Source organism: Protopterus annectens, chromosome 7.part0 (assembly GCF_019279795.1).
Source record: "Protopterus annectens isolate FY-2018-M chromosome 7.part0, PAN1.0, whole genome shotgun sequence".
Taxonomy (NCBI): domain Eukaryota; kingdom Metazoa; phylum Chordata; order Ceratodontiformes; family Protopteridae; genus Protopterus; species Protopterus annectens.
In genome coordinates, this window is record NC_056739.1 from 723,287,784 (window position 1) to 723,304,510 (window position 16,727).

Consider the following 16,727-nt stretch of genomic DNA (forward strand, 5'->3'; position numbering starts at 1 on the left):
AACACCGTATTTCCAAGAATAAAAATCTTAGTAAGAAAGAAAATGAAGTTTTACAAACACTTAAGAGAGATAAGACCATTAGGGTAATGCGACCTGATAAAGGGGGAGGGATGGTCTTCTATTATACCTTAGAATACTCCCAAAAAATCTTTTGAGATACTTAATGATTTAGAAACATATCAACCATCTTCACTTAATGAAATAAATATTAGTCATAAAAGGATCGATTATTATTTGGAAGACTACCCTTTAGAACAAAGAATTACAGGAGAATTATATAATTTAAAAGTTATGAATCCAAAAGTAGCCACTATCTTTGGAATACCAAAGACACATAAAGGCTGGAAAACTTAGTTTTTAGACCCATAGTAGATGGGCGTGGATCAAAAACATACCCTTTTGGAGTAGTCACAGATAGATGGTTGAAACAGCAGGTAATGAATGGTGAGCATATACTCAAGGATTCTTGGGACTTTTTAGGAAGAATAAGGAAAGACCTTTGGGATAAGGACATAATATTCTTAACTATAGGTGTAGTAGACTTATTTACATCCATCCCTAAAAAAGAAGGTCTAGAATTATTCAGAGACTGTCTTTATAAGAATACTGTGTTAGAAAATGATAAGAAAGAATTAATAATAGAATTTATGGAAATAATGTTTTATCATAATTACATAATATTTGATGGAGAGTATTACAGGCAACACAAGGGCGTAGCCATGGGGGCTTCTTGCGCCCCTCTATTTGCCAATCTTGTACTTTTAGAGAGGGAGCAAAATCATGTGTTCATAGTGAATTATTTCAATACATGAGATTATATGTGAGATTCCTGGATGACATTTTTATTTTATGGAAAGGTTCAGAGAAAAGGATAAAAGACTTGGTCCAACGTTTAAATGAAAGTACAGGATTTTTAAAATGTACATATGTATATGACAAAAAAGGAATAAATTACTTGGACACATACATAGAGAAAGATAACAATTGCTTTAAATCGAAAGTATATAGGAAACCATCCTTTAGTAATTCCTATTTGCAATATTCAAGTGACCATCCAGTAAGACAAAAGAACAGTATAGTAAAAGGACAATTAATAAGAATAGCCAGAATGACCTCGAAAGAAGAAGACTTAGAGGGGGAACTAATGGAGGTAGCTAAAATGTTTCAAGAGAGGGGCTATCCAGTGAAAATTATAAATGAATATGTGGATTATGTCAGAAATGAATGGGGGAAGAAATATAAGCCACTATTAGGGAATCCTAGCATTTTAAAAGAAGGAAAAAATATAAAAGAAGAAGAAAATAAAAGGTTTGAAAGAGCTATGATTGTCCCATATGGTAGTAATGCATTAGAGGTAGAAAAAATTGTAAATAAAAACTGGGCCATTCTTAGAAACAACCCGAAATTGTGGAATATTGGAGGTAGTAAACCTAATTTTGTCTACAAAGTAGGCCCAAACTTGAAAAAGAACTTCGAAATGGTTACTAAGAATTGTAGTAGGTATGGTACCACAAAATGTGGTAATTGCTCCCAATGTAAGTATATTTGCACAGAAGAGAAGATGACAGTTAATAATTTCTTACAAACTGTAGTGAGATTTGAGAAAGGGAACTGCCAAACTATAGGAGTAATTTATTTGGCTATGTGTAAATCCTGTCCCAGTTTTTATGTAGGTAAAACTGAGAGAAGATTAAGGGACAGAATATACGAACACTCATACCAAATAAGTACCAAAACTGTCAACAATGCCCTATACAGGCACATTAGTAACTCCCAGGACTGTAAAGAATTTAGATTTGGTATTTTGGAAAAAGTGTTAAAAAATCCGAGGGGTGGAGACTGAAAAAGCCATATAGAGGAAAGGGAAACTAAATGGCAAATTAAATTACAAGCAAGTCAAACCCCAGGCTTAAATGAAGTAATGTCAATAAAGCCATTATTAAATAAAAAAAGCGGAATTTATTAAATTAATTATAAATAAAATGTTTTTATAGATAGAAAGTGGAAATGAGAACAGTATTTTATATAAGAGGCTTTTAGAGTATTTATATGTAGTTTATGAATGTTTTAGGAAGTGTGTAAAAGAAAGTTTGTAAGTTTGTTGCAATTTAAATATGTCCCAAAAGTTTTGAATAAGTGACATCATCATTTTAACAAAGTATATAAAGGGGGAAATGTTCAACATATGTAGATTCTGATGAAATCCCTGGGCATAGGGAAGAAAGTGCTCAATCTTGTGTAACTTCGTTTGTAACTTGGTTTAATAAGGTATCGGCGAGTGGTTCCAAGCCGTGGCAGTGTTTTTTTCTAAACCCATACAGATGGACAATACAGTTACAACTGCTGAATCCTACACAAATGCAGTCTATAAGGTTCATAGGTAGGTACTAGGCTATCTGCCCAAGGGCCTACATAAGCCTAACCAACAAGGTTCCATGGCTTACGCCACCCAAGAAAGTTATTTTCCTGTGCCACTGTTAAGCAGAGATACAGAAGTGATCCCTGAGGTGTATTTCCTATTTCCCATCCACTCATCAAGATTTTTCTTGAAGAGTGCTAATGAAAAACTTTGCTTGACATAGATGAGTAGCTTGTTCTAGAAGCACTTACATGAGTGCATGGATCGTGCTATCCCAAACGGATCCAAGATGCTATCCTCCAAAAAAAGGAAGCCAATCTGGTGGTCCACTGCCATAAGCAAACTACAGCAGAAGGAAGAAACTGTTGCAAAAGAGAGTAAAATCCCATGAGTGGAGGAGCTCCTTGGTCAGCCTCAATAAGAAGCTGAGATCCCTTATAAGATCCTCCAAAGCTAGCTACGAAAACAAAATCGCCACCAATTCCAAGGACAACCACAAAGCATTCTTTAGCTATGTCAAGAATCTCAATGGCAACACCCAGATCTGCTCTGAGTTACAGCACAAAGGCACCAAAATTACAGAGCCAACTGATATTGCCAACATCCTGGCAGATGGGTTCATTGCTAACTTTACCCCCCTCTCACCCCCTTAAGGGCCCATATCTATACAGGAAGAATGCAGAGTCCCTGTAATCACAACTACGCAGGTAAAAGCTGCACTCTCTAAATCCAAAAACACAGCATCTATGGGACCGGACAACATCCCAGGCTGCGTTTTACACGAACTTCAGAACGAACTGGTGTCCCACTTAAGCACTATGTTCAATAATAGCCTCGCATCAGGCTTTGTGCCCACTGAATGGTGCACGGCCGCAGTTATCCCACTCCACAAAGGGGGAGCCACCACTGATCCCAGGAACTATCGACCTATTAGCCTGACAAGCCTGGTCTGCAAGGCCATGGAATGTATCATCATGGAACTCATAAACAAAGACATTGGTAACCTCCAAACTCTGGATTCCCACCCAGTTCGGGTTTGTGAAAAGCAGATCATGCCTCCTGAACCTAATCGTCTTCTTTGCGGCAGTCACCAAAGCTGTAGATGAGGGTAAGGTGGTTCACACACCCTATCTTGACCTCGCCAAGGCTTTCAACACCATCCCCCATTCTGGAATTATAGCTAAACACACTAAACTAGGTTTAAATCCCTATGTCACAAGAATGGGTTGCCAACTGGCTCACTGACAGAACCCACACTGTAAAAGTTGCAGACTCCAAATCTGACCTCAAAGCAGTGACAAGTGGAGTACCACAGGGTTCCATACTGGGACCTCACCTGTTTGGTATCTACTTCTCTGAAATACAGGCTAACACAGAAGGCCTCTGGATAATGAAATTCGCATATGACTGCAAACTAGGAGCGATAGTTAAGTCCCCAAATGATGTGGACATCCTATAGAAGGGCCTCGCTGAGATAGATGCCTGGTGTCAGAGCCATGGCCTCAAGCTCAATGCCAAAAAGTGCAGTGTCATCCCCTTTGGTAAAAACTCTGTACCCATGAACTACCACATAGGCAGCAATTTACTTAACACCAAATGCTTGGTAAGAGACCTTGGGACCCAGGTGGACAGCAGTCTCTCCTTTGATAGTCACATCGCCACAGTAGTCACGATGTCCTTGTACGTGGCACACCTCATCATAAAAGGGTTCTCATCCAGGAAAAAAGAGGTCATTGTTCCCCTCTACTCGACCCATTATAGAGTACAACGCCCCTTTTGGAATGTACCTCACAAGACATCTGCAGCAGCTGGAAAGGCCACAGAAGTACCTCACAAAGAGGTTAACTGGCCTCAGACAAATACCCTACACTGACCGCCTCAAAAAACTCCAGATTTACTCCGTAGCATATCGCCTAGTCTGAGGTGATCTCTGCCTAACATATAAAGCTATGTCAAACCCAGAGCTGTTGGACATGCAACACCTAAAGAAATCCCAATCCCTCTGAGTTACATGCGCTAGGGACCTAAACTTTGTCCCCACAATAAACAGGACATGTCCCAGAGACTTCCCATACAGGCTACCCATCTATGTCAAGCAAAGTTCTTCATTAGCACTCTTTAAGAAAAATCTTGATGAGTGGATGGGAAATAGGAAGTATACCTCGTGGATCTCTTCTGTGTCTCTGCTCGACGGTGGCACAGGAAAATAACTGTCTTGGGTGGCGTAAGCCAGGGAACCTTGTTGGCTAGGCTTATGTAGGCCCTTGGGCCGATAGCCTAGTACCTACCTATGAACCAAAGCTGATTGCAGCCTCCTGAGGGATGGTATAAACAGCTTCACAGCCCCCTCCCCCTCTGTAGGAACTAGCACCAACATCCCAAGCACTATGCGAGCATTTGTATAGATGCATGGAATCAGGAATACCAGAGAGGACTAAATCATCCTCCGCAAGGAAGAGTAAACCTGTCTAGTGGACATCTGCAGTAAATAAACACTATAACAAAAGGAAAAAATTGTTGTCCAAGACCAAGAAGGAGCAGGTGCCCAATTGGAATGTCTCCTTAGCCTGAACAAGCAAGTAAGAGCACTAGTGAAATCTTCCAAAGCAAACTTCGAGTCCAAATTGACCACATCTACTAGAGACCGTTGGAAGGCCTTAGTCCCATATTTCCGCAACCTCAAAGGAAGCACACGGATCTGTTCAGAACTAGTGGTCAAGGACACCACATATACAAATTCTGTAGATATAGCAAACTTGCTGGCTGACAGATTCAGTGAAAACTTTACCCCTTTGTCCCCCCCATCAGTGAATCAGGACATCCCTAGTACTTGCCCCCTTCACCTTATAGCTAGGGAACAGGTCATCCCTGCTGTCTCAAAGGCAAAAAATACAGCCTCCATGGGACGCAATAACGTCCCAGGCTGCATCCTACTTGAACTCAGGCAGAACCTTGCATCATCGTTAGGCACCCTGTTCAACCAAAGCCTGAGCACTGGCTTTGTCCCAGCTAAGTGGAGGACAGCCACTGTCATCCCTTTACACGAAGGTGGAGCGTCCACTGATCCGGGAAATTGTAGACCCATCAGCCTAACTAGCCTGATCTGCAAGGCCATGGAACGGATTGTCATGGACCTCATTAACAAGGACATTGGCAACCTCCAAACACTTGATCACACACAGTTTGGCTTCATCAAGGGGGAGGTCATGTCTGCTAAATTTGGTTGACTTCTTTGAGACGGTCACCAAAGCCATGGATGAGGGGAAGACTGTGCACACCACCTACCTTGACCTGGCCAAAGACTTTGACACTGTTCCACACTCAAGCATTTTAGATAAACTCTCTCAACTCGGCATCAGTCCATATTTTACCAGATGGGTAGCAAACTTGGCTCATTGATAGAATCCACATAGTCAAAATAGGGAAAGCCCACCTCAAGCAGTAGACCCATAACAGCGGTGTACCCCAAGGTTTGGTCTTGGGGCCTCTGTTATTTGGGATGTACTTCTCTGAGGAGCAGGCCAAAACCAGAAGGCTGTGGCTGACCAAGTTTGCAGATGACTGCAAGATGGTTGCTATCATCAATTCCTCTAGTGATGTGGACATCCTCCAAGAGGGTCTCACTCAGACAAATGACTGGTGCCAGAAACATGGCCTCAAACTGAATAGCAAAAAATGCATCATTATCCTCTATGGGGAGAGCGACATCCCCACAAATTATCACATTAATAACGTCCTAAGCACGCAATCAGTCGTGAGGGATTTCAGCACCCAGGTTGATAACCCGACTTTTGACCATGTTGCTTCCGTTGTACAGAAAGCCTTCTACATGGCCCACCTCATAAGTAAAGGTATCTCATCCAGGGCCAAGGATGTCGCAACATTCCTGTATTCTTCCCGTATAAGGCCGATTATTGAGTACAACGCCCCTTTCGGCATGTACCTCGCAAAGCATATGCAGCAGCTGGGGAGACCAAAGAGGTTCCTCACCAGGGGAATCCAGGTCCTCCAACATCTACCATACACAGATAGACTAAAAGCTGTATCCCTCTACTCAGTTTCATACAGACTCCTCAGAGGTTACCTCTGTCTGGCATACAAGGCAATTACAGACCCCACCTTGATGGGACTGCTGCATATCTGCAAGTCAAGCTCCACTTTAGTAACTTGCACATGTGGCCTCAACGTGGTCTGTGACATCAACAAGACTTGTTGGCTGGGCAGATTTGTGTCCCAGAGACTCCCCCATCTATGGAATAGACTCCCTCTCTACATCAAGCAACGTACCTCTTTATCCTTTTTTAAGTGCAACTTGGATAACTGAATGGGAAACGGAAAATATACCTGTGGGATTCCACCCATGTCCCTGCTGAACAGGGGGATCGGGTGCTGATTTGTCTAAACATGGGCTAAACTCTTGGCTAGGCTTATAAGGGCCTCAGGGCCAATAGCCTAGTAACCTCCTATGATCCTATGAAATGTTACAAATTGGATGTCATTTCCATAACCAGGATGGGTTTTGGCAGAGCCATCATTCATGGGTTTGCAGAGGGCTCTTCTCTGCCATCCTCCTGCTATAATTTCCTGTAGCTTTTGTACTCTTCAAGAGTAAAGGATATTGCAGCAGTGATAAAGAGGGACATGGTACAGTTGTTAGATTTTATCATGACAGTAGATGTCCTACTTTCTCCCTGTATTCCGTCCCTCCCTTCTGCCCTGCTTACTTTCTGTTGCTCCACTTCTAACTGAGAGGTCTTTCTTATGTCTTTTCCTCCTTCTTTCCTTCCTGGATGTACATGTCCTTGCCTTTCTCTGGGGTTGCCCTGGTTCATGTAGGGAACTTCAGTTCTGATGAGTAGGCATCCATTCATGACATATACTTTACACCTTGCGTATAGGACATATGCCAGAGTTACTATACCTGGAAGGTGGATAGGCTTTGGTATGGTGGCTGGATGTTTGGCTATCCTCAGTAGGCTATCCCAACAGGAAAGAGTACTGCAACAGTGAGAAGTAGGACATCTACTGTTATGGTAAGATCTTACACAACTGTACTTTATACCACTCACTTCATGAGTCTACTATCCCCAGCTTTGATGAATGGACATTTTGAAATTATATCCAACTGTTTATCTTTATTAATAGGATTATGTGATGGACTGCTACACAAACAGTGTCGCACTACATTTCTAGTAAACTGCTTTTCATCTTTGTAGAATAATAGTGTGTGTGTTCTTTGTCATTGTCCTCTGCATACCTTTAGGGAAAGGATCACTCTAACATGTATTAACTTGTTTACTCACTCCTTAATTCTCTCTAAATTATTAGACAACTTTAATGTCCCCTCTTCCCCACTGGTGCAGCAGTTATCACCTCACAGCAAGAGGTTCTCCTGTTCGATTCTTGGCTGGGGTGCCTTTTGTGTGAAGTCTGCACGTCCTCCCTGTGTTCGTGTGGGTCCATCTGCAGCATTTCTCCCCAGGCCTCCGCTGAAAATGGGCTCTGTCACAGCCGGAATTTCCCAGTAAGCAAATGTTAAATAAATTAAATTTTAGTAATTCACAGTCCTGTGCCAGCAGTTTTGTGTCATTTTGTTTTATTGTTTCTATATAGAGCCTAATGAAGTATGTGAAGTTTAAAAAGATTTTTTTTTAAATATCACTTTTGCATCTGTCATTGTCACTTTCATGGTATTGTTTCATTTTTTTTTCATTATTTGAAAAGCTGATGAAAGCAGAAGCAGTTTTTTATTTATTTATTTTTTGCCAGCTTTAATATGAGGAGCACACTGCTTAAAGTGGTCTATTGCAGCTAATGATTGATCCTGTCAGTTTAGTCATAATTTTGCATTTGTTTGATTTCTCCATCTTGTAGGTACTTGCTTCAGTACCAGGAACCAATCCCTTGTGAACAGTTGGTCACAGCACTGTGTGACATCAAACAGGCTTATACACAGTTTGGAGGTATGAGCATATTTTTTATATTTGTTCACCTTATGTTTCAGATTTGACAACTAACCTCTTCAATAGCCTGAAATTTCAAATTTCAAGTAGTACATTTTGTGTCTGTCAAGCTTTTTTATGTATTTTGTTTTGCCTTTGCCATTCTGCACTTTCTCCCAGTTATTCTAATTAAGTATAACTACTTTTTAACTATGAATTTTCATAAAGTAGTGTTTTCGATGTCATCACTGAAAGTTCAGCAAGTTTTACCTTTGGTAACATAAAATGTAGGATAACATGGAGGTACATTCATAGATTTTAACTTGTCCACACTGTGCACTGGGATCTCTCCATTAAAGTCTAGGGATGCACCTCCACACCACAGTGATGCCCCTGAGGGATACAGTAGAATTACATGGACATATCCTTAAAAGTTTATTAAGAAACCATCCACATAATATAGGTATGATAGGGTTAAAAATGCATGGCAGCACTCGCACTGGAAAGCATTGCAGTGTGTGTTAAAGTGTGACTGAGCATTTTAATTGTGCCAAGTACGTGGGTACTGTTTAATGACACAGATCTGGAGAGGACAACAACTGCATCTATGCAAGGCAAAAATTTCATAAGAGCGCACAGTATCAGCATTTTGACTTGTATTGATACTGTGCAAGAGGATAGTGTGCATTCAACTCTCACAAGGTATGCAACTGTAATGCTGTGTTAAAGTGGTATAAAGATGCTAGGATTTGCTGCAAGATGGGCATATTTAGAGCAGTAAATGTAGAGCTCATGTTTATGTATACATTTTATCAGGTGTTCACTTAGGGAAGGATTTTGTTTTTTTTTTTGTTTTTTTTCGAAAAAAGCATAGGATTTAACAGAGGTGGCCGTTTGAAAACCTGGATGTGAAGTAAAGGGGCCTTTGTATTACTCATTTTGCCCTGTGAATACTGGAGAGTCATCCTTCTCCAGTAAGCTCTAGGTCACTGACTAAAAGCAATCTGAGTACCACCTTGATAGTAAGCATAGTTGTCATCAGAACTGCATTTGTCTGCTCTTTTCTTTGTGTGGAGCGAAGTTCAACCCATACCTACCGCCATACAAGTGAGTTGTGCTGTTTGCACCTCTACTTCTGTTACAGTCAGTGCAACAGTGAATGTGGGTTGATTCATTTGGAGGAGTCTGAATTTTCATCATTTTGGACAGAAGTGCAGATTTGCACAGCTTGCTTTTGAAACGTTGAGCCATTTCCTTAACAGTTTGTTTCCCAATTCCTTGATGTTCATCATGTTTCACTGTTGCAGTCATTACTCTTGGGTTATCCTGCTGGCAGGCTACCCGCAGTCGGCCAGAATTCCAAAGTCTAGGTCCGGCGTCAGTTGCTGTCGCCTCTTCCCTGACGTCAGTGCGACAGGGGTATAAAAGATGCAGCTGGCGCCATTTTCTTCAGTCTTTCTTGCCGCGCAGTGCCCAAAGCAAAAGCCGTTCGCAAGTGCCAGTCGGCCGACTCCTGAGATTTTCAAATCCGAATTTCAGAACCAAAGACTTCATTAAAGCTAAGTACCCCGCTGGGGAAACTTTTTTCTTGCTCCAGACCGATGTCAGAAAAAGTTAACAATTGTATTTCTTGTGGGAAGCAAATACTTCCATAAGGATTTTCACTCTTACTGTATTTCTTGCCTAGGCCCTGATCACAACGTTGCTAGCTGTCGGTTTTGTGCTAGATTTAACCAATGCACCATCAAGCGTCGGTTCGATTTTGCATTTCATTACTTTGGCCGAAGATTTAATTATATAATGCCGTTGTACCAGCCGACAACCAGAGTTTACAAAAAAACCCGCAAGGACAAGGAAAAGTATAGGCATCCGAGGTCCAAAACCGATGATGAGGCCTCTGCTAGACCAGTCGCCGGTTCACCGGTTCTCAGTGAGGCGCTTTCGCAGCCCCTGGCACCCGCTACCTCAGAGCCACATGCCGCTTCTGACTCCCACGTGGAGCTGACTGGGCCTCTGGATACTCATGGTATTGGACACTCGGAAATTATTCCCTCAGATGGGTCCGGAGCCGCTGAGCAGGCATCGGCTTCTGAGGGTGTCTTCAGATCTACACAACTATATATATATTAAGCCATCTTCAGCTTCAAAGACTAAGACTAAAGCACAGACTTCCATGCCTAAAAAAACAGATGCTCAAAATGGCTGAAGATCTAATTACTTTAATCAGGGGCTCTCATCCCTCTCCTGATAAGAGGCCTGGGCAAGAGACAGAGTATGATTCTTCGGATCAGGTTTCTATTTCCTCTAATTCCTCTTCTGAACACGATTACTCCATGCTTCCCTATGAGGATTCTGATGCTGAAGAATCCATTCCTTCAGCCTCTTCTCCTGAGGATTATTCTTTTGGGGAAACCCTGCATACCATGAGGGAGCATTTCCACTGGGAGAGCCAAGATTATTCTGAATCTAAGAAAAGGCTCAGAGACTTTCTGCTACTTCCTCAGCACAGACCCCTTGCTATTCCACCTGTTCTAGACATTGTAGATGATGTATTTTCAGAGTCCAGCCTGTCCCTTGACTCTTTATCCCCTGTTCCTGCTAAGCCAGACAGATACTACAGGGTCCCGGATTCTCATAAATTCTATACAAAAACCCCGCTGCTGACCCAGAAACTATATCCCAGGGTCCCAAAGGGGTTAAAGCTTCCACTGCAAAAAACCCTGTCCCCTCTGATAGGGATTCTAGGGCTCTAGACAGATGGGGAAAAAAGTTTACACTTCTGCTACCCTGGCTGTAAGGGCTTTAAATTGTCAGTTTCATATGCATAAATATTAGCAATATTTAATGTCACTGCTTAAACAGAAATTGTTGACATACTGAATGTTCAGAGAATAAGGAATTGCAGGATTTATTGCATGCAGCTGAACAAGTGGGAAAGCATACTTTGCAATGTGGATGTTCTTCATCTCACATTGCTGCAGTCCTTACATATGGGTAGTCCGCTGTCCTCGGTCGGCCCGAATATCAAAGTATTAGGCTGACTTCGGTCAAGGCGCTTAAGACTGACATCAGGACGTCAGGGTACAAATGCGCATGACCGACGTCATATCCTCAGTCTTTTTTGCCGCATGGTCCGATGCAGAAGCAGCGTTGCAAGTGCCGTTCGGCGTTCTGAAATTTTTCGCGTTCGGAGTTTCAGACCGAATCAAAGTTGGCTAAGTACCCCGTTGGGGAATATTTTAGTTTTTTCTTGCCTCAGTGGTTTACCGGATGTCAGAAAAAGTGAATAACTGTATTTCTTGTGGGAAACAGATACCACATAGGGATTATCACTCTTTGTGTATTCCTTGTTTTGGGCCTGAGCACGACGTTGTTGGGTGTCGCTTTTGTGCTAGGTTCAATAAGCGCACTATTAAGCGAATGTTAGATTGTGCTAGGCTGGTCTTCGGGAAGCGGTGCAATTATAATATGCCGTCGGATTCTCCGGCGCCCGCTTCTTCGAAGAAGCGCAAAGACAAAGCAGTTAAGCCCAGGCAAGATGAGTCGTCCGTTCCGGACGCCGGTTCTTTAGAGGCGTCAGTGGAACCGGTGATTCCGACGGAGGCTTCTCTGGAGTCCCAGGGGGAGACTTTGATATTGCAGGATGTGGCCTCTCAGGAGGCAGGTCAGGCTGAAGGGGCTTCTCAGGTTACTGTACTCCCCTCCCTTCCTAGGGTGGTTAGGCCCTCTCCTTCTGTTTCCAAGGCTTCTCCCAGAGGCAGGCCAGGTTTAGCTTCTGTTGGTGTCACTCCTAGTTCAGCAGGGTCTGTGCCCAAGAAGCACATGCTTAAAATGGCAGAAGATTTGATTACTTTGATTAGAGGTTCTTTGCCCCCTCCTGATAAGAGGCCTAGGGTGGAGCCAGAGTTGGGGAGTTTTGAGCAGGCTTGGATGTTTCAGAGTCTTGACTGAAGACTTGCAGGAGTACTCTCCTTATTCTGATTCTGATGCAGATGATTCGACTCCTTCTGCTTCTCCTCCAGAGGATTTTTCTTTTTCAGAGACTCTTCATTCCATGAGGGAACATTTTAAGTGGGAAGGCAGGACTTCTCTGATTCCAGGAAAAGGCTTAGGGATTTTTTGCTTTTACCCCAGCATAGGCCCTTGGCTATACCCCCTGTTCTGGATGTTGTGGAAGATGTGTTTGCAGAGGCTTCACTTAATCCTGATTCTTTGCCTCCTGCTCCTGTTAAACCGGATAGGTATTACAGGGTGCCTGAGGCTCATAAATATCTTTATAAGAGTCCTAGAGCGGACCCAGAAACTGTTAGTCAGGGACCTAAGGGTGTCAAGGCCTCTGTTGTAAAAAATCCGGTTCCTCCAGATAAAGAGGCCAGAGCTTTGGATAGATGGGGAAAGAAAGTCTATACATCTTCTACCTTAGCTATGAGGGCTTTGAATTGCCAGTTTCACATGTTGAAATATCAAAACTATCTTCTTTCTCAATTGAAGTCTAAGGTGGATGCTCTGGCGGAAGGCATTGAGTGTAAAGAATTACAAGATTTGGTGCATGTCTCTGAACAGGTGGGTAAGCATTCTTTACAATGTGGTTTTGATGCTGTACAGGCTTCGTCTAGGGTGGCTGCCACTGGTTCAGTTCTTCGCAGGCACGCCTGGCTGAGGGATCAGAATTTATCTGACCATGTTAAGACAAGGATTTTGGATGCTCCTTTGCAGTCTGATGTGTTGTTTGGTTCACCTGTGGAGTCAGTCTTGAAGAAAATGGAAGACAAGGCTAAGTCTATGCAGGCTGTTAAAGATTTTTGCAAGTTCAGCCTCCAAGTTTAGTAGGAATTGGCCTACTAAGGGGTGGACGTATCCTTCTTATGATTCTCAGTCTAGGGGTAGATCTAGACGTGGTAGGGGCAGAGCTCAGAGTTCTTTCAGACCTAGAACAGTGAGTTCACCTGCACAATCTTCGGGTGAGGGCAGGGGCCAGTCCTTTCGTAAACAGGCCCAATGACCTACCTTTTCAGCTGCCAGATCCTTCTTGCCTGGCAGCACCTTTGGGAGGAAGGTTGGCACTCTTCAAGGAAAATTGGAATTTGATTACCCAAGACAGATGGGTATTGGATATCATACACCAAGGTTACAAGTTTTATTTCCATACCTTGCCTCCTTTCAAAGGCATGCCGGACGTTCCTCCTCAGCAAAGACTAGAGGCTCACAAACAAATTTCTCTGCTACTTCAAATAGGTCCCTCTGCCAGAAGTGGGCCTAGGATTTTATTCTCGCCTGTTCCTAGTACCAAAGAAAGGGAACACGTGGAGACCAATTTTGGATTTATCTATCCTCAACACATATCTGGACATTCCCAAGTTCAAAATGTTGACGTTACAACAGCTTTTACCTCTGCTGGGCAAAGATCACTGGATGGTGACTCTGGATCTCAAGGAAGCTTACCTTCATGTTCCTATCAGGCTCAGTTGCAGGAAGTATCTGCGTTTTCGGGCTGGGACTTCTCATTATCAGTTCTCTGCATTGCCCTTTGGCTTATCTACTGCGCCCAGAGTGTTCACGAAGGTTCTGGCTCCAGTGATAGCTTTCTTCAGGCTAAGAGGAATACAAATCTATCCTTATTTGGACGACTGCCTGATTCTGGCCCAAGGAAAGGACGAACTTCTTCATCATTTACAGTATGTGATAGCAGTGTTAAGATGCCTGGGGTATTCTGTGAACGAAATAAAGTCCAGTCTAGTACCCTCTCAGGACATGTGCTTTCTGGGTTTGAGACTGAATACAGCATCCCAGATGGCCTTTTTGACCCCGGACAAACAAAAGAATCTTTCTCTTTACTTCCATCAATTGTCTCGTCAGTCCAGGCTGACTGCAAGGACAGTCCTTCAAGCCTTGGGGTTCATGGCATCTTGTATTCTGGTACTTCCCAATGCCAAACTGCATATGAGGAAGCTACAATGGTATCTCAAGAATGTATGGACACAGCACTGCCAAGATATGGACACTGTCATTCAGATAATACCTTGCATTCAAAAGGAATTTTTGTGGTGGGCTCAGGAATGTCACCTAAACAAGGGACTCTCTGTGACCCGGCCAGAGGCGAGTCAGATTCTAACGACAGATGCCTCAGACAAAGCTTGGGGAGCTCATCTGAATGGAAAATGGGTACAAGACACGTGGCCTGCCAGACTTCAACATCTACATATCAACTTGAAGGAGATGTTAGCAGTCCAGTTTGCATTAATAGCTTTCAAGGATTTACTTCTTCCAGGGCAGGTGTTGGTTCTAACAGACAACACAACTGTCATGTGGTACATCAACAAGCAAGGGGGAACGCATTCTTATCCTCTATGCAGACAAGCAATGATTTTGTGGGAGACTGCCCTCAGTTTACAGCTAAATCTTCAGGCAAGGTTTCTGCCAGGAGCACAGAACTCCTTAGCAGATGTGTTGAGCAGACAAATTATGGATCCCCACGAGTGGAAATTGGATCCTCATGTATTTCAGAAATTGACAGTGTTATGGGGAACTCCAGACATAGATCTGTTTGCTTCTCCACTAAACTACCAGCTGCCAAAGTTTTGCACAAAAAGGTTTCATCCCACAGCCTGGAAAGTGGATGCTCTTTCATTCAATTGGAGCAATCTTCATGTGTATGCCTTTCCACCTCTGCCTCTCCTCCCGAAGGTACTCCTGAAGGTCAGACAGGACAAGCCAAACATGATTTTAATAGCTCCAGATTGGCCTCGACAGCACTGGTACCCATTACTGAGAAGTCTGGTACAGGAGCCTCCATGGCCTTTGCCTTCGATTCCTCACCTGCTGTCTCAGGAGAACAGTCATTTACTCAATGTCAAACTTCACTCTCTACATCTAACAGCCTGGCATATTCTGTTTTAAACCCTGGAGGGTCTCAGCTTCCACAACAAGTTTTGAATGTTATTTTGGAGGCCAGAAGGCCTAGTACAAGGAAAGTGTACGCAGATAAATGGAGGAGATTTTTATTTTGGAGTACAGCAAAGGACTTTGATGTTTCTAAGCCTAATTTAAGTGTGGCTCTTCAATACCTTACTGAGTTACTGGACAAAGGTTTGTCCTTCTCCTCTATTAAGGTTCATGCTGCAGCAATTTCTGCTCACTATGACTGTGACCCACCATTGTTTTCTCATCCTTTGTTTAAGCAATTCCTTAGAGGGCAAAGAATATAAGACCCCCGTGAGCTCCTACTCCTGCTTGGGATCTCAATTTTGTGTTGGAGAAACTCACTCTACAACCTTTTGAGCCTGCAGCTACTGCCGAGTTGAAATATTTATCATGGAAGACTGCTTTTTTGTTGGCCATTACCTCTGCGAGAAGGGTTTCTGAATTACAGGCCCTTATGGCGGTTGAGCCTTTCTTAATTTTCCATAAGGATAGGGTATCTTTCGTACTAATCCTTCCTTTATGCCTAAAGTGGTTTCTAGTGTGGCTTTAAACCAAGCTATTCATTTGCCTACTTTTTATGCAAACCCCCAAAATAAAGGGGAAAAGATTTTACACACTTTGGATATACACAGGCAGTTGCGATATTATTTGAGCAGAACTAAAGGGTTCAGGCAGTCTCAGCAGTTATTTGTTTCATTTGCTTTGGGTTCTCAGGGCAAACCTGTTTCAAAACAAACTATTTCTAAGTGGATTGGTTTTTGTATTGCTTTCTGTTATTCCCATCATGGTAAGGAGATTCCAGCTGGGATTAGGCCTCATTCCACTAGGGCTACTGCCACTTCTACAGCTTTTTTAAGGGGGGTGGCTACTAAAGATATTTTGGAGGCAGCTACTTGGAGTTCAGTGCATACTTTCTCTAAGCATTACCACCTTCCACTTTACTCTAAATCTAGGGCTGGTTTTGCCACTGCAATTTTACAGGGCATTTTGGCAGCTCCTAATGCTTTACAATTTTGCCATCCTCCCTTACCTCTGCTTTGGGATTCTACCCATATGTAAGGACTGCAGCAATGTGAGATGAAGAACATAGTACAGTTTTGCACCTACCATAAATGTAGATGTTCGAAGATCCACATTGCTGCAGTCCAATTTACCCTCCCTCCTTCCCCTCTGTAGTTAGAGGCGGTTGTGTGGTTTGGGTTGTGAATATTGTAAATATTGTAAATATGATTAGTGCAGGGGTGGTTGGTTGTTTTTTGCTGTCTTTTGGTTTTGGCCTTTCTTTTTAGGGTCTTCTGACATCTGGGGCAAGAAAAGACTGAGGATATGACGTCGGTCATGCGCATTTGTACCCTGACGTCCTGATGTCAGTCTTAAGCGCCTTGACCGACGTCAGCCTAATACTTTGATATTCGGGCCGACCGAGGACAGCGGACTACCCATATGTAAGGACTGCAGCAATGTGGATCTTCGAACGTCTACATTTATGGTAGGTACAAAACTGT

At 43.0% G+C, this 16,727-nt stretch overlaps 1 protein-coding gene across 3 annotated transcripts in view; it reads left to right on the forward strand.

The window, feature by feature from the left end:
• The window catches only part of PSMA4 (proteasome 20S subunit alpha 4), a 583,478-nt gene that overhangs the window by 301,848 nt on the left and 264,903 nt on the right, over positions 1 to 16,727 (forward strand). For all 3 annotated transcript variants that reach the window (XM_044077245.1, XM_044077246.1, XM_044077248.1), the window contains one exon: positions 8,234 to 8,322. In XM_044077245.1, the coding sequence (XP_043933180.1) occupies positions 8,234 to 8,322 (89 nt within the window). The remainder of the gene's footprint in view (positions 1 to 8,233; positions 8,323 to 16,727) is intronic.